This window comes from Dicentrarchus labrax, unplaced genomic scaffold (genome assembly GCF_905237075.1).
Source record: "Dicentrarchus labrax unplaced genomic scaffold, dlabrax2021, whole genome shotgun sequence".
Taxonomy (NCBI): Eukaryota; Metazoa; Chordata; class Actinopteri; family Moronidae; genus Dicentrarchus; species Dicentrarchus labrax.
In genome coordinates, this window is record NW_026136711.1 from 13,208,571 (window position 1) to 13,232,570 (window position 24,000).

Sequence of the window (24,000 nt, forward strand, 5' to 3'; positions counted from 1 at the left end):
GGATCCTAGGCAAGACGGCTCTGTGTTGGAAAATGGGGCTTAAACACAGCTCTTTGGTGAGACAGAGAGAATAAAATGCCCCATTCAGACCGAGCTGGCTGTCAGTATGAGTGGGTTAGCCCCCGTCAGATGACATTTCTCCACGAGCCTTCTCCAGGCCAGGGTTTGATGCAGGTTGGATAGTGCCCAGCTTTGGTTAACTGGTGTTTCTCTGAGGGATGGAAATGAATGTAATGACATTGCATGTAAATGTAATTTTACTGTGTGTGTGTGTGTGTGTGTGTGTGTGTGTGTGTGTGTGTGTGGACAAATGGAGAGAGCTTTTATTTGGTATTCGGTAATTCTCTGATATATCTTTGAAGTATAGAACTACAGTCATTGCTAAGAGTGACAACCAGAGAGTGGTGTCATCTGCGTGTATCTGCTTTCTTGGTGCTTTTACAGTTACTCAAGTATCAAATATCAAATAAAGGTACTTTATTTGATCTCTCTCTTGCCTTTTCACTCTCTCACTCATTAGCTTTAGTTTTTTTTAGACCAGTCGGATAAATGAAAGTGATACTAAATGAAATTCCCGTCCCTAGTTAGCACCCAGGCATGTGTCAAATGTGTCACCCAGCAAAGGCTTTCATGTATGCTCAGATAACACTGGCCATCAGACTCCTAACACACTCTCATATATGGAACACACACACACACACACACACACACACACACACACACACACACACACACACACACACACACACGCCTACATAGACACATAGACCACTGGTGCAGCAAGATGGATGTCTATCTGTGTATTCTGTTTTCACCTGTCTGTCTGCTTTGCATATTTTATGCCTACTGTATACATTGTCTGTGTGTATGTTTGCAGTAGAGTAGAACAGTGTTTGGGTTTCCTGTGTGCCCTGTGGCCTATTTTGTGTGAATGTGTCTATAACCGAGCAGCGTTTCCACAATCTTCTTCTCCTGCTAATTGTAGGTTAATAAAGGGGACAGTGTCTTTTACTTTCTCTTTTTTAAAATTTCACTTCTTCTCTGTGTGCAATTGGGTTCTGGTCCCCAAAAGCCAAAATAAAGACAAGAATCTGTCCAGTCTTCTGTCAGGCCTCTGGCTCAGGTAAGCTTTTTAGGCCTGACAAAACAGAGCTGTAGCATGTTGATGTTAGGCTTCCTTGTGTGGAGACTTAAAAATGGTATAGCTGTATTTTTCTAGTCAGCTTAGGAAACTTTAGAAAGGGGGACATGCTATTGCTCCTCTCTGGGTTCAGGTGCATCGGCTGGCTAGATGTTCAGATTTTCCTGTGAAAAGTGTTTCATTGCATCTTTTCAAGGTTAAGTTTTGTTTCTTTGTTATCCACTCAGAACTTTCCACTTGTTTGTCCTTAGATAGATTAGGACCTTGGTAGTGTTCAGAACTTCTTGACACCCACACAGGCATCTCTCCATTCCATCACATACTGAAGTACTCCGAAATCCCCCTTCAAGTGGCACTGGTTGATCACCGAGGCCCCATCTATCTAATAGATTTTGCGTCTAAGCTCCGTTGAGAAGCACAGGTGTCCTTGGAATTGTTTAAAGAAGACCAGCCTCTGTTTGGAAGCTCTTAAAGTACACATTTTGTGGTGGATGAAGACCACTTTGTTCTGTGTACTCTGCTCTCTTTGTGCCAGAGAGGGAGTTTAGAGAAGCCAGGGGATTTGGAGTGTCTTCGTTGGGATGGGAAAAGGACGCTGAAGTTCAGCAGGGTCATATTTTCAGAGATAGTGATTCAGATGCTTCGTAGCATATATTTTTTCAGATTTCCAACCACACCTAATGCCTTTTTTATGTGTTTTTTTAATTTTCCAGTCATCATAATAAGATCCGCAGTATAGATGGCAGACGGACCAGAGAGCTGGTTTCTGTGGAAACCCTGGACCTGAGCAATAATGACATCACTGAGCTCCGAGGGCCTTGCTTTCCTGCAGGCCTCCAAATCAGAGATCTGTAAGTATACTCTCTAAGTATTACTGTGGCACATAATTAATATTTAATAAGATGAAACTTAACTGGTCGCTGTGGGTCAAGATTAGTAGAAACATTTAACAGGAAGACAGTGCACACAATAGCTCTAACATTTGTATCCAAAATACCAATATGAAAGTTTCATAGTGTATTAATGAAAACATGGGGGGAATTTGATTACAGCATACAAGAAGTATGTTAAGTAATTCAAGAGAGACGAGAATGGGGCCATTCATGAACACATGTTTGAGGTTTGTTACAAATCTCTAATGTCACAATGTGCTGTTTCTGTGTTCAGGTACCTGAGCAACAACAAGATCATCGTGTTGGAGCTTGGCGCCCTGGACCATCTGGGTTCAACTCTACAGGTCCTGAGACTAAGCCGAAACCGCATCAGCCAGATCCCTGTGAGAGCCTTCCAGCTCCCGAGGCTCACCCAGCTGTAAGTACCACTGGATTTCATCAGTTAAACAGCATAGATAGTATGCTGAAAAGGTTGTGTTTTGATCTGTCAGCGCAGTTCGACCTGCAAAAACAATATTCATTTTCAACCTAAACACAAATGTAAAAAAATCTGAGTTTCCCAGTTGTAGCCTTTGGAGACATTACAGAATTGGAAAGATTAAGAGTTTAAATGAGAAGCAGTTTATTGTGTCTGTTGATCGAGGTCTGTGTGTTTTAACATTTGGAACACTATTAGCGTGAGCCTATACCTCTAGGGGTGGATAAGGTCTGACTAGGTAAACACCGGAGCCATATCATCGGTGATTTATTGCCTTCCTCCATATCCCCAAAGTGGTTAGTTCATTCTCCACACCGTGCTCCATTATCTTCGTCAAACTTCCCTCCAGCGTAACAGTGAGGTCGACCTATTTGTAGCTCAACGCCTCCATTCTGGAGAGCAAAGGGACTCACGTAATGGGAGTCTCCCCCATTGTGACTCCCGTGGTTTCCCCCAGGTGCCTTTTTGTTGGACAGGTGGCCTCGGTGACACCGTATCTCCACATTGTAGTGGTGATGTACATCAGGCACAAAAGAACCTGTGTAGATGTTTATCTTTGCCAACCTAAGGGGTTTTACAGCCCACCCACACACCCACACACCCACACACCCACACACACACACACACACACACACACACACACACACACACACACACACACACACAGATTCACTATTACACGCAGAGATGTTCCTCAGTCAAAAAAGTAAGAAAATGGTCTTCGAGATGTTGGGAATATTTTGAAATGTATTTTTTTGTTTGTCTGTCCACCCCGCAGTGAGCTGAACAGGAACCGTATTCGTCAGGTGGAGGGTCTGACCTTCAAGGGTCTGTCCAGCCTGGAGGTCCTCAAGCTGCAAAGAAACAGCATCAGCAAACTTACTGATGGGGCCTTCTGGGACCTGGCCAAGATGAAAGTCCTGTACGTAAATAACAACAACCCTGATCAGTACATAAACCTAATAATACAATTACATAAAATTTGAAAATTGCCAAGTATTATACATTATGTAAAACCCTCCACATCAGAATCATAGAACATATAATATCAAACCTAATATCTGAAACTTCCCATTTGATTTAAGGCACATAGCTTGGAGCAAGCACTATCTGAGAGGATAATCCTATTTGCACCAATTACTGACTATTACAGGAATACTCACCCAACCAAACCTTATTAGATATTTTTGTACTTACTGGAACTTGCCCAGTATTGCAGTAATCACACCTTTTCCTGCTGACTGGCAGTTTTTACATATTACTTCAATTACATGCAAAATAACACCGTAATAGTCACAAATTGCACTGCAGTTTTTCAGAAACACTGCTGCACATTTTAGGGTAACACAATTACCACCAAACTTCCTGATATACTGACTTACTGAAAACCTTTTTTGCTCATTTTTGTCTCTCGCAGTCACCTGGACTACAACAGCCTGACAGAGGTGAACAGTGGCTCTCTGTACGGCCTGACCTCCCTTCAGCAGTTATTCCTCAGTAACAACTCTATAGCCCGCATCAACGCTGATGGATGGAAGTTCTGCCAGAAGCTCAGGGAACTGTGAGTACTAGCATTCAAATTAGCCTAAACACCCTTGTGCCAGATGTCCTCTTGCAAAATCCTTTCAGTACAAGGTGGTTAAAGTTTCTAAACCTGGAATGATAACTGCAGTGGAAGAGTTGAATGTAGTTCAGTATAAAAAAAAAGAAAGCTGTATGATTAAACTATAGCCTGAGAATCCAACACTCCCCAACCCCATCCATATCACCCATCCACCACCCCTAGGGTTAAATGACATTGTGCTTTAACACTCAATACTCTACGCTATTCTCAGAATAAGCCTGTTTATCCCATAATTAGAACTGGGCTCTTCGACAAGAGTTTTTGTACTCAGTTCTGAAGCGTGGGGGTTTGGCAAACCTGTGTGTAATCCTCTACGGGTTGTGTTGTGGTAATTACACTGAAGGATCGCCTTCACTGCCTTTGTCTACCGAATGAGGAGTTATTATCTGAGAGTCTTCCCTGTTCTGTTGACAAGACGGCCGTATTGCTGGTGTAAAGTGCTTTGCTCAGTTGAGGCGTTGCTAACTGCGAGGTAGCCTGGGGTATCTGTGGCGCCTTTGTTTGTTTATGTGTAACAGTCAGAAGGGATAAAGAGGTAGATGGCATTCATGTTAGTTTGCTTTGTGTGTGTCTCACTGCCGTTTTGCCGACAGATTGCTCCCAGCGACATCCCTTAATCATCCCACCGGCGCTGCAGCAGTCAGTGGTTATATGATCTTTTTTATTATCAGGGGTTATGATGAACCCCATGACTGATAGAAAAGAGTGACTCGTCTTTATAAGGAGCCAGTTATTGCATTCCCAATGGGCCAGGCTGAGCTGGTCATCAGGGAGAATCTCTGCACACATGACTGGTCAAGTAAACCTGAGGCCTGGCCACAGAGACAGACAGTGAGGGCCACAGAGAGGGCAGAAAATGCACAATACTGCCTTTGACCACTGTTTGAAAGATACCTTTATTGGATTTATAATCAAGATTTATCAAGACCTATTATATGCATACTATGAAAAACATTCTTACAAGTCATTAAAACATGTCATTCAGCAGTCTTCATTTCCACTTGTTTGTCAAGTAAATTATACCAAACATTTCCCTAAGTCAGGTGTCATCTTGTTACTACAGTATAATTTTCTTCCAAATTCCTAAAACTAGAGAAACTGCTTGGAAATCCATGTACTGTTCTCATCCCATTTGGATGTCCTCCAGTCTTGTAAGAAAAAAAGAGATTTGATATGAAAATAAGTAACATTTTGAGCGCTGCAGTAAAAATGAGTGACAGTATATTCCCCTGGGGTTTACCACATGCTCAAGTAGGCTTATAAATGGAGATTGTAGACATGTAAAGTTCCAACCAAGAATTTCTTTTCTTCTCTGTCAAACGGTTAGGACCTTAGTTGAGCTCTAAGGTCTGCTAAGCCCATTCTCTGTTAACATCTTGTGGTAAAGAAAAAGGCACAATGGAAAAACATATCAGAGTGGCAAATAGACATTGAATCAGCCATGAAATTTAAGAATAATGATGTTGTGAGCTGCCTCAGCATTCTGCCAACCTGTCATCTCCTTCCAGACCTCACACAGAACATTTCTCTTTCTTCCCTCTGCTTTTCCCCTCTTTCTCTCTGTCTCTGTGTCTGTCTCGCACTCTCTTTCTCTCTCCAGGAATCTGTCGTACAACAACTTGACTCGTCTGGATGAAGGCAGCCTGGCTGTGTTAGGGGATCTCCAAACTCTCCGTCTGGGCCACAACTCCATAAGCCACATCACCGAGGGAGCCTTTAGAGGCCTCAAGGCCGTACGCATCCTGTAAGTACACCCCACTCTAACCACCATTATCAAGCCCCTAACGACCCCCAAGAACCCACTCATTACTGTTTTTACCCCTGCATTAAGGCCACTTGGGAGCAGTAAAGGCGGACATGTTTAATATTGGTTATGCCTCTGTGATATTCGATATTTAGGCTTACGTAGTCACTTCATTTGACTTCAGGCAGCAGAGTTGTTTATTTTTCAAGACGGGTTTGATCTCAATTTGTAATCATGTCTGTTCATTAGTTTTTTGTACTTAAACGAGGTGTTCATGCATCACTACTGGCATGGTTTCTGTGGCAACTCCTTAATTTTCTTGTTTCTTCTTTCACTTAGTTGCTTTTGTCTGGTTCTGTTGTGGGGTTTTTGTTTTGAAAACTAGTTCCCAACAAACTTGGATCTGAAAGTGTTCCATGTCGCTTACCTCCCTTGAGATCCTTCCCCCACTTTTAGAAGCCATGAATACAGACGGAGGCTTCTTTTCCCTCTGATCCACCTTGTGCACAGAAAGCCCAAACAGGCCGAAAGAAAGAAAAGGAGGGAATGAAAGGGAGAAAGTCAGGGGATAAATGCAGAAGAAAGACTTTGGGGGTCTTGGTTCCTAACCAAGGTTCTGCTGGCTATGCCTACTCCTGGTGAGAGAGCCAGAGAGGAGAGTTGTGCCAGAGCTCGCTAGACAAGCTCTCTCTCGCAGCTGGGTGACAAGCCAAGGCACATAAGGCCTCTCTCTCTCTGCTGGCACACTGGGTGCTAGATAACTAGTTACAGAGGATATAGAGGGTGGGATAGGGAGCTGAGCTTGTGACTGCCCTATCTCAGGCTTTTGGTCACGTTTTCCTTTCTTGTCTTTTAATTGCTCTCTCTTTGTTTCTTTTGGCTTTACCCTTTTTAAAGCACATTTAATGCCCATTTCTTCCCCTCCGTTATCGTAAGTGTCTTCTGTCATTGCCCCAAGGTAACCCCTGAATACACACACTATCTCTGTTTTAATTTTCCATAATCTTTTGCCTCCTTCTCTTTTACCGCTCCTGCGCCCTGTGTCTTTGAGGCAGGCCTAATCTAATCAGTGAAGGGGAGGACAGGCATAGGCTGAGCCCTGAAAAGGAGCCGGGGGAGCTTTAATTGGGCCTGCGCTGCTGGTCGTGCTGGCATGGGGCTGGAGCCTGTATTGGGGTGTGAAAGCTCCAAACAAGCCAGCCTGCTCTCTAATTCGGCCACGGGGGTCGTTGGCTCATCGGGGCCCCCCTTCTCCGTGCCCGGTCTCCCTGCTCGACAGCCCCCACCACTGGCCTTGCTTTAACAAGGCAATGGCCATTCACATCCAGCCAGCCAGAAAGAGTAGGAAATTGGCAGCCCTTGTCCAGTCTAACTAAGACGGTGGCCAGTGGAGACTGAAAAGAACCAGAGGGGGATAAGAGATGCTTGGAAAGCAAAGGGTGGAGAAGGAGTGGAGGGCACTATTGTGGAGATGGTGGAGGGTGTGGCTGATCATCAGCCTCAAAGGCCTTTCTCAAGTTTGAAAGAAAAGTCTTTTAATGGCTCAGAGGAGTCCTCCGACTCTGTTGTTTTTCTTTTCGATTACCATGCCGAGGGGTGGGATGGTGGCTCCTCTGCAGCTATGACTTCACCTACATAGGTAGTTCTTTAGACCTTGCAAGGGGAAATAAAGTGTATTCAACAAGTGTTTGGGAACCTCAAAAGCTCTGAAAGAAGCCATTTTTCTCCCCTTTTCTTTCTTTTCTCACTGAATCCCTTTTATCTTTGACTGGCCATGGCTAAGCTTGCTTCCTGACCTCATTAAGACTCAGCTTTAGTTTTGGCTGTGCCATACCTGCCGCCATTGGACGAACAGACCCAACTGTTTTGGCCACTCACAAGGCATTGTGTTCCCCGCCAGTGCCTCCATGCCGTCATGAATTATACATGTGTTTCCCGGTGCTGGGTTTGCCTCGACACACCAACGCACATGCACACATAGTCACATGCACGCTCCTTCTCCGCCCCTCTAAGGAAAGAATGCGCTTGGTTGGCAGAGCAGAGCGGCAGAGGGGCTCTTAAGGCCAGGTGCAGAGGGGGGAGGATGATGTGGGGGGGGGAATGTGGGCGAAGGGGGTAACCCGTGACTTCCAGACCATCCTTTGCCAGGGCTATGAAACGCTTCAGCGCTGGCAGACCCCGTCCCTGTTCTCCTCCTTCCCTCCCTCCTTCCATCTTTCTTATTCCCCTCTTTTCTCATTCTCCACAGGGAGCTGGACCATAACGACATCTCAGGCACAATAGAGGACACCAACGGGGCCTTCTCTGGATTGGACAGCCTCAACAAGCTGTGAGTGTCTCCCCTCGCTCTTTCTTTCAATTCCCTCCGCCTCTCGTTTGCTGTCGACCCTTCCTTTTCATCCCTCTCTGCCACTCTTCAAAAACAGAGAAACAGTCAGAGAAAGAGATTTTTCTTTGCATCCAAAAGTCTCCCTCCAAATCCCAACTCGCCCCTCATTGCCAGCTAACACTAGTTGGTCCAACTAATGGCCGCAGAGTTTGAGATGTCTGTCCCCTCAGGACCCCACACTTCACTTGGTAGGGAAGTGTTTGCAATGACTTATAGGGCCCCTCTTTCCCTCTTTTTTATTATTATTATTTTTTTTTAACAAGGCTTGTTCATGAAACATCGAAGGTGATTTTATTAGTCCCGTCATCCTGTAGAGGCTCAGGCCAGTCTGTCTCCAGTTCAATCTGGCTTTCATCTCATGATTTCATTGTTTAACTGTAGCTTTATTGCCAAACTGTGGAGATACAGTGAATCATTTTTTTTTATCTGTTTTTCATGATTACTCCTCAATGTTTTCATTAAGACAGCTAGTAAAAAGTCCAATGTCGAAAGTTGGCGAGTTGAGAAATTACAGCGGACGTGGAGTTGCTGGCACTGAGGGGCAATCATCAACCTGCAGGATGAAAAGATGATGTCCAGCCAAGATGGTTCGCAGTGTGAGCACCGCTGAAAGAGAAAGAACTGGAGAAAGAGAGGGAGAAAGGGCTTTTCTTCGAGCTGGCAGGGGTTCGCTCCCCAATAGGCTTATTTCTATTTCTCCTCCATGCCTCTGCTCCTCTCGTCCCCTCTTTCCCAGTCCTTGTTGTTTGGAACTGAGAAAGGGTGAAATTGAGGGCTGCATTCAGTCATCAACATCAAACGCCTCACACGCCCCTCCCTCTGACCCTGCCCCTTTTGTCACGGCGTTGGCGGAAGCGGCCCGCTGCATCCCAACGCTGGCAAAGCGAGTCATGGGAAAAAGAGATGCAGAAAAGAGAAAGAAGGGCTGAGACATCAAAGTATCAACCACACACACACACTGGGTTTCCTTAAAGCAGCTTGTGAATGCCGCCACATTGGAGGAAGTGGATCTTATAGATCTAAGCCGAGGAAAACCATGAGTTGATCTCGGTTTTTATTCTGATTTTTAATTCCTTCAAACTAAAAGTTTTGAAAATGACAAAGTAACCCTCTCATCATCCCTGTGACAAGACAGCCGTTTGTTTGTGTGTACATGCGGATGAGTTAGAACACCGGGGTCTTCATTGTGAACCAACCAGCCGTGTGTCCTCTTCCTGTGAAGTGAAGGCTACAACAGGAGAGGAACGAGGGAGGGGGGGGAGGTGGCGGAGGGAGAGGGTGGAAGAAGGGATTAGGACCCCAAATCAGAGGGAACAGCGACTCACTTCTTGGCTCACACCAGGCTTGACAGGCACAGACACACACTCACATGGTTGCATGTATGTCCTTACAAGCGCTGCAGGGGAAAATAATTACGACTCCCGCACATACACAGCCCCGCCTGGTCATTGCTATTAAATTCTAATAAAGATAAAAGTGGTCTTTGAAGAGCTGCGCAGAGCCCAGGTGCCCCCCCACCCCACACACACACACACACACACACACACACACACACACACACACACACACACACACACACACACACACACACACACACACTCACTCCAACCCCATCCAATCTCCTTCACCCTTCCTCTGGGCTAATCTCCACACAGTTCAGATTTCCAATACCTCAATCCCCTCACTCTTATCAGATTCAGCCTTGCTAATTGTGCTTCTCTCCCTCTCTCGCTCTCTCTTTTCACCCCCCTCCCACCCCCTCTTCCCCCCCCCTCCCTCTCTCCCTCTCTCTCTCTCTTCATCTATCGACACCCTTCATGTTTGGAAACGGCAGGACTCTGTTTGGAAACAAGATCAAGTCGGTGGCCAAGAAAGCCTTCTCTGGCCTGGAGACCCTGGAACACCTGTGAGTATCCCACAATGCTTAGCTGCCCCTCCTCCCAGCCAGAGAGAGAGAGAGAGAGAGGGCGAGGAAGAGAGGGTTGGGTGGTGGAGGGAGTATTGCCAAAAGTAGCTGGCAGAGAGCAGGCTGCTAGCAATTTAATAGCGTCTTTGTAAAAGGAGAAGACAGAGGCTTTTGCGAGCACCCAGCTGCTTCTCTCTCGTTAGCCTAGCACAATCTCAACTTTGGCCTTTTTTTCCTGCCTCTGCGCAAGAACAAAGTTATTGAGCATATGGCGAGCTCCGCAGAAGAAATGGAATTCCTATAAGCTCTTTCACAGGCCTTTGTCAAATGAGGGTAGGGAGGGACGGAAAAGCTGGCATGTATCCTCAGACGTACATATATTTCCACCTTGCTTAGAAGTCAGAGCCTCCTTAATGAAAGCCTGTGAGTGTATGGCTGGAATGTGTATTCAGTTGATGAGACGATGTGTAATGTCCCAACAGGAACCTGGGAGAGAACGCTATTCGATCCATCCAGCCCGATGCCTTCAGTAAAATGAAGAACCTCAAAACCCTGTGAGTTATACAGTTGCATTTACACAAACACACAACATCCACAGTATGTGTACAGATCCACACATGCAGAAAACAGCCAGCAGCAGACACACATTCACACACGCCTTAAATCCCCCAGTGCTTTTGGCATCCGCACACACTCTCAGAAACACATATTCCGTTACAGATGCAACAGATGTGATATATACCACATGTACTTACCTCTCTCCTCTCCTCCGCAGTCTCATTCAGAGCGACAGCTTCCTGTGTGACTGCCAGCTCCACTGGCTGCCCGACTGGTTGGTGACACGTGGTTTGCAGGCTGGTGTCAATGCCACCTGCGCCCACCCGGAGAGCCTCAAGGGCACCAGCATCTTCCAGGCTCCGTCCAGCAGCTTTGTGTGCGGTGAGTTATGTGTGTGCTTAATCTGTGTTTATATGGGCGGGTGTGTTGAGCAAGAGTCACACTGACAGCTTGGCGCTGTTCTGTTATTTACATACTTGCACATATTTGTTTGTGTGGTGTTTTTGTTTAGCTCTGCATTTGGCCTCAGCCATTATTTGCCTCTTTCACAGCCATTTATGCATAGCAAGCAGACACCTACTGAAAGACATTTCTGGTGTTTGGCACTGAACCACACACACAACTCACATTTATCTCGTCCCTCGATACACACTATCTTTTGCGCCTTTTCTCACTTTTTTTTCTTCTTCCTTCCACTTCTGCCTTTCCATCGCTCTCCACCTTCAGATGACCTTCCGAAACCTCAAATCACCGTTCAGCCAGAAACTACGGTGACAGTCCTCGGTAGCGACGTGCGTCTCACCTGCACGGCCGCGAGCAGCAGCTCCTCCCCCATGACCTTCGCTTGGCGCAAGGACCAGGAGCTACTTCGCCACGCAGAGACGGAGAACTATGCCCATGTGCGCGCTCACCACCAAGGCACAACATCTGATTCGCCAGGTTCAGGTGGAGGCGTGATGGAGTACACCACTATCCTGCACCTGCGGCACGTCACCTTCGCCCACGAGGGCCGTTACCAGTGCATCATCACCAACCACTTTGGCTCCACCTACTCCAGCAAAGCCCGCGTCATTGTCAACGGTAGGTTTCTTTTTTTTTTTAAAGGTTAAATCAATGTTTCATTATTATTATTAATATTATGGAAGGGGGAGAGTTGAGTCATTATGGTTTGAAAAATATGATGACAAATAAAATGAAAAATAGTAGAGCTCCAGTGTCATGTCAAGACAAGATGGACAGAAAATAACATGCTTCAGTATCTGTGTTGATATGTGTGTGATTACATCATTTCCACCTAATAAAAATGTCTGTTTATGTTAAACTTATCTGAGTTTCAATTGTCCCGTTTGACAGAGGAGCGATTGAGATTAGTGGCCATGCTGAGTTCTTCTCTTTCACTTGAATAAAGTCTTCCCTCTCTGGCTCGGGCCTCCATCTCTCCCAGGATGGTATTCGGAACAAATTGATTTAGCTGCATGTCAGTGCTAACAGGGGCCATCTCTTCTACGCTCTGTCAATCTGCTTTTCTGCACATGGAGTATTTATCTAGAGTTTGGTTTCCCTGTCCAAGTCTGCAGCAGACCTCTAGCTGCTTCTTTTCTTTGTGGTGTAATGGCGGAAATACTTGTGTCGTGGAGTTGTGGGCTTGGATTCAAATGCCAGCACCAGCTGTGAAAGTAGAAGAAGTGAATGTGTAATGCTGTGTAATCCCGAACAACTGCTGTCAAGGTTCTTAACCCAAAACTGCTGCAGCGAGGTTTGTGATCAGCTCATAGGTGTGGGCAGGGGATGAAAGAGGGAATTGCTCAAAAAACTTTCCCGGGATACATAAAAGTTAAAGATGCTGCTTTGCAAAGACTACACTGATGAAAACTGTCTCTCTGCTGTTCACAGTTCTCCCATCCTTCGTAAAGACTCCCAGGGACAGCACCATCAGGACGGGCCACACAGCGAGGCTGGAGTGCGCCGCCGAGGGCCACCCGGCACCGCAGATCGCCTGGCAGAAGGACGGCGGCACCGATTTCCCCGCTGCCCGCGAGCGCCGAATGCACGTCATGCCCGACGACGACGTGTTCTTCATCATGGACGTCAAGCCGGAGGACATGGGCGTGTACAGCTGCACTGCCAAAAACACGGCGGGCACTGTCTCTGCAAACGCCACACTCACTGTGCTGGGTAAGAGCTGCGTCTGTATGTTCCTCAAAGTTTAGTTGAGCTAATATTGGCACATTTTTGCCTTGCGCTCAGCGTAACCCAGCGTTGATAATTTTCCCACATGCCCAAAAAGAGCACTTGTAAATAGCTTGGGCGCTCAGTTGGGAATTGGTCAGTCTGAGGCCGCAGAATGAGAGGCTTTATATTTTTCTTTTCTCTGCAGCTGTGGCCTTGCGGCGGGTCAAGGGCCAAAGGTTACAGTTGGGGGTCAAAGGGGGATGGTGGGGAAGCATGGGGGGGCTCACAGAGGGGTGTTTGTTAGGCATTCCCACCTCCCCCTTCGCTTCTCTCGGTGGGAGGGACAGTCATGGCTGCTTCACTGCAGGCCTCAGTGCTCCCAGTTTATTGGCTGTTTTACACTGTTAAATCAAACAAAATGGAGCTGCTCTCCTATAACCATCTCAGGACATAGATCATCTTTGTCCTTTGTCTTTGAACTGAGCAAAGCAGTCCCTTGTTGAACAGAGCTAAAAAAGTTGGGGGTTTTCCTTGCTACCAATAGTAACAAGCCTTAAATTTCCCCTGAAGAGCTCCGAAGCAACAATTTCTATATTTAACATGGTCGGACTAGTAGAGGAGGTATTTTACTGACACATTTGCATGTTGCGCGACTTGTGAGAGACTTGGTAGACTTCACAGCAGTTCAACCTGAGTGCTAATCCACTCAGCGAGGTAAAATATTGAAGCAAGTGACCATGCCTCTAGACTGAATCTGTGATGTTTGGGTTTGAGAGAGAGAGAGAGAGAGAGAGAGAGAGAGAGAGAGAGAGAGAGAGAGAGAGAGAGAGAGAGAGAGAGAGAGAGAGAGAGAGAGAGAGAGAGAGAGAGAGAGAGAGAGAGAGAGAGAGAGAGAGAGAGAGAGAGAGAGAGAGAGGGGGTGGCGGCTACAGTCGAGGGGCCCCTGTCTGGAAAAGAGTGGCGGGGGAGAAAAATGGGAGCCAAAGAAGAACTGGAATGGAGGAGAGTTTGTGGGGGGAAGGTAGGCCAGTGGGATTTAGAGAAAAGAAAGAAGATGGGGGGGGGGGTTACTGAGAGGGAGAAAGTATTGATAGAAGAGAGAGGCGCGACTGAAGTGGGTTAAGTGAAATCTCTTAATCTGTGTATGTCCCACTGTGAGGGGAAGTGCTCAGTCTGAGAGGAGAGGCCTACCTTAACACACACACACACACACACACACACACACACACACACACACACACACACACACACACACACACACACACACACACACACACACACACAGAGTTCAGTGTGCTCCATTCAGCAGAATGTGAAGTTGCCGGGAACACACAGAAAACTTTGTTCTTAAGAGGATTATGTCCCGACAGACATCTTGTTTGTGTGCTGTAATTAAAATGTATGAATTTGTCAGCGCTACAGATGTGACCTCCAGATGTATAAATATGGTCATTAGATGAGACTCTCATCATGAGATAAGCTTTCAGTGGTTGGATATCAAACTCGGAACATCACACTTTGTGCTCAGGCTGTCCAGCTGACTCACCAGCCTGTAATCAATACTGTGAACAAACTGAGCTCAACCAGAAACCTGAGAACAGAAACTAAAACTTTGATGTCACAGAATAACAATAGAATGACGGATAACGCTGACCTCAGGAATCACTCCTCTGCTCCACAGAAACACCCCACCTGGCCCAGGACCTGGAGGACCGCAGCGTGGTGGTCGGAGACACGGTGGCCCTGCAGTGTAAGGCCCTGGGCAGCCCGCCGCCCCGTATCACCTGGCTGCGCAACGACCAGCCGCTGCGCCCCTCCGACAGACACCACTTCACCCCAGGGAACCAGCTGCTGGTCATCGGCTCCGCCTCGGTGGAGGACGCCGGCCGCTACACCTGCCTCATGTCCAACACCCTGGGCACGGAGCGCGCTCACAGCCAGCTGGTGGTGAATCAGCGCCGCAGCCCCTGCACGCCGCCGGTGGGGCCGAGCACGGTCACCATAGGGATCATAGTCATCGCTGTGGTGACGAGTATCGTGGTGACGTCACTGGTGTGGGTGTGCATCATCTACCAGACCAGGAAGAAGAGCGAGGAGTGCAGTGTCACCAACACAGGTGATTTATTCTGTCCTCTTCTAGTGGCTAGAAAAGTCTGTCCAGCTGTTTGTGTGAACATGTGTGCCACGTAGGGCTGCAGCTAACTATTATTTTTGTTACTGGTTAATCTGTTGGTTATTTTTACATGAATAGTTTACTCTGTAAAGTAACAGAAGTAGGGAAAAGTGTCCATTACAAGTTTGATGTGTGCCAATGTCTGGTTTTGTCCAAACAACTCAAAGAAATTGAATTTAAAATAATAGAAGTTGCATTAAAGGAGCATCACTTTTGATAAATGGAACCTGCAAATATTTTCCATTTGCCTTGATTAAACAACTGAAACGATAAATCATTTATCAATTAAATTAAACACTTAATTTTCTGTCGTGGTGTCGGAGTAGGGCTGTAACTAATCCTTTATTTATTATTTGGTTGTATTAATTACTGGTTTTGTTCAAAATCTTTTGAAGTTGACATCAACACTTCTTGTTTTGTCTAACTAACAAACCCCAGTGTAATACCATAGAATTCAAGGAAAAACCCAGAGATATTTGACAGTGTGCTCAGCCCTGGTTCTAATGTCTGACTCTTTTGTCTCTCCCAGATGAGACGATAGTTCCTCCAGACGTACCCAGCTACCTCTCGTCCCAGGGCACTCTGTCCGAGCGGCAGGATGTGTGTATCCGTGTGGAGGCCAGCGGTGGACCTCAACCCAACGGACACGTTGTAGACACCGCAGGTAACTGACAGTTCCGTCTCCGCTCAGCCTGCCAAATGTTTGTGCTCCCCTGCTGTCTCTCCCACTTCCCAAAAGCAACGCTGGTTTGTTGCATAATGATGAAAGGAGCGCCGCTGCCTGCTCAGCATCAGAAATAATTACAGCAGACACCCTAACCACAGTGTTGACATACAGTTGTTGATTTTCTGTTTCCAAATCATTTATTTTCCCCTTTCCCTGCCTGCAGGTTTCGACGGCGCGGTTGTGTGCACAGATTGTATGGAGAACGGCAGCAGCTACTCCAAAGACCCCGACTACCTTACGCACGGGTTCGGCCCTGCGGGAGGAATGGAGTACCAACAGCACACCCCTACCGCTCCCCCACCGTACTCTCATTTTCATCCAGGGGAGCAGCACGACGCGGGGCCGCACTCGACTCCGCTCTGCAATGGGACACCCAACGGGATCCGAAAGGACATTCAAGGATTTCCAAAAAACCACAATACGTTACAGCACGATCGAAAAGGTACGCTGATGAGAGTGTAGTGTGTTTAAATGTACTCTGAACGCTTGAAATAAAGCATGCAGCCCTGAGGACCTGCACTACAACTGCTACAAAATATCAACAGCCCTATAGACAAAACCCGTTTAAGCCCCGAACTGTCCCTGCTTCTCTAGGAATGTCATTCATATCACCAGAAACTATCTGCAATTCAGGAACCCCTGTCAAGGCCAATTCCTTTGAACGTGACTGCTGATGGATTGGCTCCTACTAGCATTTGACAGTGTGTCATAGTTGCACGCCCAGAAGCCCCTCAGGATATCTCTGTGGAAACACTGTAAAGAAGCACAGAGTTCTTACTGCTGCCAGACTCCCGCAGTCTGCACGTCTGGGCCCGTTCTGGGATACAGCTTCTTTAGCAAGGAGTAATACCGGAGGAATTGGCCTCCGAATACCAGTTCTCACCTCCACATGTCAACGCAGCCCTGTGCATACATTCCACTGCCTGTATCCCGAAGCTGAATGCATATTTGTCTACATACATGTCATTGACCTATTTCTAACCCGTCTCTCCTTCTGCTTCTTTGTTCCTTCAGTGAGCAGAGTGGGACAAATGCCGGCTCCATCAGAGGAGGTCTTCTTCCACAAGCCGGTGAAGCTGGGCATGACGGGCCTCGACAGTGACTGTGAGCCTGAGCTCAGGCAGACTCTGCTGTCCAACGGACACACCCTCAGAGCCTCTCAGAATGAGAGCGCCCCCCTAAGGAGAGCCAGCGACTAGCAGGCGCTCCATCCAGCCCAAAACGTGGACTTGCAGTAGTGGAGTGGACTTCTATATTTTTTAATTGCACTGGGAAATAAACTCCTACCTCATATCGAGGCGATTGATCCTGAGCCTCCTGGATCTGGACTGAAACGGAGCACCAGGAGGGGGGGAAAAGGCAGGGGGCATCCGGAGTGTGAAGGCGGAGCTTGTGTGGGTGGCGTCCCATCTGAGCGTATCAGCTGTACATAGTTAAAAACCTTCTTTTGGGAGGTGACCAATAAGAAATTCTAGCTCCAAAAAATGTGACTTGCATTTGAAGCATGTAAATGTAGGGAATCTTGTACAGTATATGTATGTGCAGGGGGAAAAAAGAGAAATATACCTTTGGACATTTGACTGTACATAAGAGTTTTCTTATATTATATATTATATAACTTTTACAAAAGAGTATTTGAATTTATGTGCATGACAAAGAAAGGAGTGATGGTATTTTTATTTTTATTTTTCAGCCTTTTTCAGCTTTTACCAACATTCAGCTGCGGTGCCTTATTGCATGATCAAAGAAAACTCAACTTGTAATAGCATATATCGAGAGACTTTTTGTGAGAGATACCGGTACACTCTTTATAGCAAACAAAACAAACACTTGATTGCACTTGAATGTTTTTTCTGACAAACGCTGCCAACCATGGCCTTACAGAAACACAGTTCACATTCATTGTTATTGTATGAAGGAAGAGCTTTGAGGTAAATTATTTTGGTACATCAGATGGTTCGAGCTGGGGTACTTGTGTGGGCGTGGGGCGGTTAAAGCACTTTTTATATTCACTTCACAAAGAGATATCTGCCAATAGGAATGCAGGAACCTCCTCCGTGTGAAGGAGCCATTCCACTTCTTTTGACACAGTAAAGTCGATACAAACTGTACCATTAAGGCTCTTCCACCTGTTTCACAACACTTCAGGTTACTGCAAAGCTGCTCCGACCTTGTTGGGAGAGAATATTCTTCTCTGTACTCTGATTAGTTTCTTTATTTGTCCAAGAAAGTGAAAGTTTGGCACAAGTTCGCAACCAAATGCGGTCAAACGTAGGCAAACAGCTGCTCTATAAACTGCAAAAAGCCAATAATGATAAATGAACATGGTCACCTCACGTGTTCTGGGTCACATTCATCATGCACAGCTACGTGCACATGACATTTAATTGGCTGAATGCTTCATTACACCATTTTTATGCTATAAATTTAAGACAGAGAATCAGGGAGAACGATGTGTTGTGTCATTGTGTTACTGCTGTAATGTGCCTGAACATCCACCGTTGTGCATTCACAGGCAAACGGCCAGTAATCTGCCTCCGTCACACCACCACAGCGCAACCGTAACTCATCATCACTAAAGCTGAATAATGTTCCCTGCATTACGATTCATAAAGGTGCAGTGTCTTGCTGTGAACAGTCGGGAAGCTGGTGAAATGTGCTCTAACCAAACATGGAGGGTTAATGCAGTCAGGACTGTCGCAGTTCCTGGATACACTGGCTCAGAAATCGGGCAAAGCAGCGGTTACATTGTCTAATGTATGTATGCGTCTCGCCAACGTACCTTTGTCTGAACTGTGTTCTGTTAGTGGCCTTATCAAGGTAAACTGGAGGACACACTCCTCTGGTTACTCCTGATAACACCTATCAGAGATGATTTTACCAGCAAGACCAATCAGAGATCCCTGTTGGAAAACCAATCCCAGTGAAGCAGGTAAAAGGGACAAGGGGGGAGGGGCGGAGGGAGGTGCAGTTCATGTTCTGAGTAATTTATTGAAACAAACTGTCTGAAACAGTTGTATCAATGTCAAAGCTGAAACAGTGAAGTGTCTAACATGGCATTGAAGTGTCTAATAAAATCCCATTTTGCTATTATTGCCAGTGTTTTGTGCTGTTTTCCTGCCTGCATACACAGAACAGGGAGGATGTTTCAGTGACAACAGAATCACAAACAGCTGAGTTAGCATTTAGTGCCGCTCACATGTCACAGTGGTTATGGAGAAGCCATCAATTCAAATGGAGCATGCACAAAGACATGAAACCCAGAGACCTTGATCTTCAAAGCAGTGAAGTAGCTTACACACACACACACAGAGAGAGAGAGAGAGAGAGAGAGAGAGAGAGAGAGAGAGAGAGAGAGAGAGAGAGAGAGAGAGAGAGAGAGAGAGAGAGAGAGAGAGAGAGAGAGAGAGAGAGAGAGAGAGAGAGAGAGAGAGAGAGAGAGAGAGAGAGCTCTAATCTTCCAAACAGGAATGTGTCCTGGCTCCCTGAAGCTCCAAAGACAGCAGGCATATTTTTTCCTTCTGCGTTCTGTTTAAAATATTTGCAACGGAGTCAGGGCTGACTGAGGGTCAGAATGTGCATTCCAGATGGACGTTTGTCACCGGATGATTGACGTGCTCCCAGCCGTGGCCTCCACCAATCACACGCCGACCATTGTTGTCCAACAGCCTAGTGACAACCGACATGACAAACACTCCCACCTGTGAGGCCATCCGTCTCCCTCTTGTAATAAGTTCTCTTGGATAACTGTGTGCTCTAATTTTAAAGAAACAAGCATGTGGAAAGCATCAGTACTCGTACAAAGCAATATCTTTTTACTGCAAACAGAGCACGTTGTATCTTAAAACATATTAACCATTAAATGAACTTCTGAGAAATCCACTGATTCTGATCATAATGGATTTAATTCCAATCTTTGCAGACCTATAAACTTATCAATCAGATTTGTTTTTACAGAACTACTGATAATTAAATGGTCAGTTAAGACAAATCACAACAAAACCATATTTTCCCCCATTCAGCCCGACTTCATCTAGACGTTTTTGGTTTTAGGCCTCAGCTGCTGATATCTCAAAAACTTGGCAAATAAAACTGAAACCATCTGCACGGCTAGACACAATATGCTATTCCCTCCTCCTGCACACTTCTTTTATATGCGCAGTTCCCAGTAAGTAATCTGTCTACAATTTAAATCCATCAAAAATGCATGCAACCTATACTACTTATTCTACAATGAAAGTACATTTTATTGATTCTATTATGACAACTCTCCATCAAATTGTTTTGGTTTTTCCAGGTTGCATAACAAACTTCTGGTTAAATGTATCTTGTAGTCTATCTAGTAGCAGTGCTTTTAAATGGTAACACTTTTCTTAAAGGACTTACATTTTGGGAAATAAACTTTCTATCTTAGATTGAGATTAGAAGACCACTGTGTGATATACACACAGATCAGCCATAACAGTAAGACCACCTTGGCACCCTGGTGGTCATAACCACACCTAAAACAACACCAAATAAAATCTGCCGACCCGCCTCTGAAGTGTTGGACAGAGCTCAGCTAGCTGTTTCTCTCTGTTTTTTCAGTCTTTATGCTAAGCTAAACTAAGTATACGCTGAATGTAGCTACATATTTAGCGTACAGACACAAGAGATGTTTTTTATCTAACTAGTAAGCAAACAAACATATTTCCCAAAGCGTCAAACTATTGTTTTAACTTCATTTTTAGCCACACAGAACTGTTTTCAGTGACAACCCAATTGTAATAACAAGTATCTTCATTTGAGGGAAGAATGGATGGAGTTTCTCTCCTAACTACAGCTTATTATGTAACACCATGCTCTATTGATGCAATTAACAAATGGTTGTAACTTTGAATAGGCCTGCACTTTCACAGCTCTGAGATGAAGGAATTACTCCTTACAGACTGACATAAACTCCAAATACAAACAAAGTCAACTTCAGAACGTAAATCATACGTACGACAAATGAGGATTTTGTTGTTGTCAAAGAATGAAACACAATTAGAAAGTATGAAAAAACAATAGATTCCATTTTCCAGTTAACCTAATAAATATTTCACAATAAACAAAGATAAACCCCCAAAATGTGACACCTGAGGTTCCTAATAAACCTAAAGCCTTGTTAACTTAACAAAGTGTTCTATTGTTGAAGATAGAAAATAAAGCTCTCGCAGGTGGATGAGCTCAGTTGTGCTTCAGTGGGAAAGTAACAATGGTGAGATATTACTGTCTCTCTCCCCGGTGGCTCTTTCACACAGGTGGCCTGGCTTAGCAGAGAGAGGACTATTGATAAAACACTAAAGTGATCATGAAGCCGTGCAGAGGGAGTCTGCAGAGAACCAAATGAATCACCAAAACCTCACTCAGAGTATAAAAAGAGACGGCCTTTAATACCATAACTTATTGATCCACGCACAGTACACATTGAACAGTAAAAATGCTTCATTGCAAGTCTGGTGTGACGCGGTCATTTCACCAAACCGCTGGTGCCGTTACGCAAGCGCGAGCTCGGGCTGTTAAACTCAACCCGCGGGGCACTGATGAGCAGGAATGCAGCACCCTGGGTAATGCGATCAGGGTGCACGGATGGCTCTTCCCACCCGAGCACCAGGTGTTCCTTGCTTCTCATGGGCCCGGCAGCATGGAGGTGCAGGCGGGGGTGCTGCTTCCCCGCGGTTCCTCCACCAGGTCAGGGCTCAGGACGGTCGCTGAGGATGTGCTGCTATAGCAGAGTGCGGCGGACCTTCTCGTAGGCTCCCAGGAAGATGAAACCACCCACGCTGATGAAGGTCACCCTCGGAATGCTGCCTGCAAACAGACTGGAGGAAGAGGAAGAGAAATAGCGATACATGCTTTATAGTTTGAAGTCACTGTTATTAATATTCAAATACAAGCCGATCAGTAGCGATCAGTGTTTCTTGGATTTCTTTCCTTATTCAAGTAAATAAATAACAGACTGTGATATGCAGGCTGATGCTCATTATCACTGGATGCAAATATACAATGACACAAGATATTCAAATATTTAAAAAAGTTATTAACAATGTTGTTGCTAATGGAATAGTGCTGTTTTAGTTTAGTATATTTATATTTGACCTATTACTGACACATCAGCCAATTTATATGCTAAATATAGTATAGTATATATAAACGGGTTATAGTTATCAAACTAAATGTCACTGTTCATGCATTATATCAATAAATTAAACAATAACATTTATTTCATATTGATTTAAACTGATGATTTTAAGTGATTCCAGTATAACTAACTGTGTTTACTAATATAATACAGCACTGCCTCTTATAATTTATGACTAGTTGAACTAGTTTGACTATATCCGTGCTAAGCTAAATCCACTAAAGTAATGTGTTCACAGCAGAGATGACATGGGAAAAAAAAGATTACTGGGGGCTGGAATAAACCTGCATATAGTTAAAATAAAAAAAGAAAAGTTGTTTCTCCACAGCAGAAGATTCAGGAAGGAGATTTGTGTTCTGTACTTGGAAATTCATGCTATTTCCTCCACAGTTTTCCTGCTGCAACTTTAATTATCTCCACGAAGAGATCCTGTGAACGGAGCCGAGGGCAGCTCAGACTGTATCATGTATCGCTCCACCGATCAACAGTATCTGCGAGTGATTTACGGCTCCTTCGTGGAAGCGGGGACTCGTGTACGGGTGCAGGGGGTCCATGGGAGCGGCTCAAACATGAGGCCTTGTTGGGGGAGCCACTGTACAGCGAGGGAGAGGGGCCACGAGGAGCAGCGACTGAGGCCCAAGGAGAAGCTGTGTGACGTTGCGGGGGTCAGAGGATGTGATGAGCCATGAGAGAGCACCCGTCTCCCAAGAACCACCACCACCGCCCCCCCAACCTCTCCCACCCTCCCCACGACACACAGCTGTTTTTGGGATTAGGCTTCAAGCCCCCACCCCAAGGCCTCCCTGGAGCTCTCACCCCCTCCTCTCTCTCTCTCTCTCTCTCTCTCTCTCTCCCTCGCTCTCTCTGTCTTTCTCTCTCTGCGTGACTGATGGCTGGATGACATCCACACATGTCCCTCTGCTGTCCATCCATCCATTTCTCTCTGTCTGTCCGTCCAGCGGCGGCCCCCTCAGCTGGCTCACTTGTTCGGGGATTTCTCCTCCGTCTCCTATTCTTGCTGCGTCATCCACTTCTCAGACACGTGCTCACTTCGTTCCGTCTGTTCATCTGCCTTTTTTTTGTGTCTCTCTCCGCTTTTATTTTCCCCCTGTTTCTCCCTGCCTGTCTCTCTCTCTCTCTCTCTCTCGCCGTGTATTTGCCTACCAACACCTTCTGTCTGCCAATACGCCCCCGCACTCACATGGTCTGGCTCCATCCAAACCAGATGTAATAGATGAAGAGTATTGTAGTATATGTGTGTGTGTGTGTGTGTGTGTGTGTGTGTGTGTGTGTGTGTGTGTGTGTGTGTGTGAAGAAAGTGTGTAAAACTGTCTACGCACACAAAATGTCTGTATTCATCATCTGCGTGGGTGTGTGTGTTAGTACTTGCGTTTCTGTCCGTTTCGATTTTGAGAAAAACTTTGGATTCCATCAGCTGTGCTCGAGCAGATGCTGCAGAGAAGCCTCTAGAGTAGGGCCTTTTCACATTAACAATGTTTTATTCGAGTGGTCCAGTAAGCCAAGCCAATGCGACGGTGAGCCGGCAAGCACAGTAGGGACCCTAAAACTGAAGCAGCTAAATGGAATTCAGCCATCATTGTTTTTTATCATGTATACCTGTGGTTTTCTTTTTTTACTCTGAAATGTTAATCTGTCTTCCGTGAAAAAGGTTCACAAAAGGTTGGTACTGTGTGACAGAAAAGCTGACACACACTACGTCAGATCTCTGCCAGCTCTTTCCTATTGTCGCCATGAGATAAAACCACTTCCAAAAAGACCCGAAGAGTAATCAAGTTTGGCTGTTGGGCTTTTTTTTTTTTTAAGACATCATCAGGATCATCTCAGCCTTGGTTTGGAGGCAACAAAAAATATATGAAAGTGAGCTGCACTATGGGAAATGTAGGGTTTCTGGAGTTTGGTGCAGATGAGAGACTAAAAGGCAGGATATCTCTGCCTCTGATGCTTCCATTTTTACCATTCGTTCTCTAATTCGTCATTTGCGCGTCCCCCAACTTTTTGGAAGTGCAATACT

The 24,000-nt window shown here is 45.7% G+C and overlaps 2 protein-coding genes across 2 annotated transcripts in view; one reads left to right on the plus strand and one right to left on the minus strand.

Annotated features, from left to right (window-relative positions):
- lrig1 (leucine-rich repeats and immunoglobulin-like domains 1) overlaps window positions 1–18,898 on the plus strand; it is a 36,536-nt gene extending 17,638 nt beyond the window's left edge. The window contains exons 4-18 of the mRNA XM_051414454.1: window positions 1,855–1,992; window positions 2,309–2,452; window positions 3,291–3,434; window positions 3,930–4,073; window positions 5,737–5,880; window positions 8,129–8,209; window positions 10,104–10,175; window positions 10,658–10,729; window positions 10,951–11,114; window positions 11,460–11,813; window positions 12,627–12,908; window positions 14,587–15,021; window positions 15,608–15,742; window positions 15,969–16,247; window positions 16,820–18,898. Coding sequence (XP_051270414.1) covers window positions 1,855–1,992; window positions 2,309–2,452; window positions 3,291–3,434; window positions 3,930–4,073; window positions 5,737–5,880; window positions 8,129–8,209; window positions 10,104–10,175; window positions 10,658–10,729; window positions 10,951–11,114; window positions 11,460–11,813; window positions 12,627–12,908; window positions 14,587–15,021; window positions 15,608–15,742; window positions 15,969–16,247; window positions 16,820–17,004 — 2,773 coding nt within the window. The 3' untranslated portion in view covers window positions 17,005–18,898. The remainder of the gene's footprint in view (window positions 1–1,854; window positions 1,993–2,308; window positions 2,453–3,290; window positions 3,435–3,929; window positions 4,074–5,736; window positions 5,881–8,128; window positions 8,210–10,103; window positions 10,176–10,657; window positions 10,730–10,950; window positions 11,115–11,459; window positions 11,814–12,626; window positions 12,909–14,586; window positions 15,022–15,607; window positions 15,743–15,968; window positions 16,248–16,819) is intronic.
- Window positions 18,899–21,192: 2,294 nt separating this feature from the next.
- slc25a26 (solute carrier family 25 member 26) overlaps window positions 21,193–24,000 on the minus strand; it is a 51,213-nt gene continuing 48,405 nt past the window's right edge. Inside the window, exon 10 of the mRNA XM_051414469.1 lies at window positions 21,193–21,648. Coding sequence (XP_051270429.1) covers window positions 21,552–21,648 — 97 coding nt within the window. The 3' untranslated portion in view covers window positions 21,193–21,551. The remainder of the gene's footprint in view (window positions 21,649–24,000) is intronic.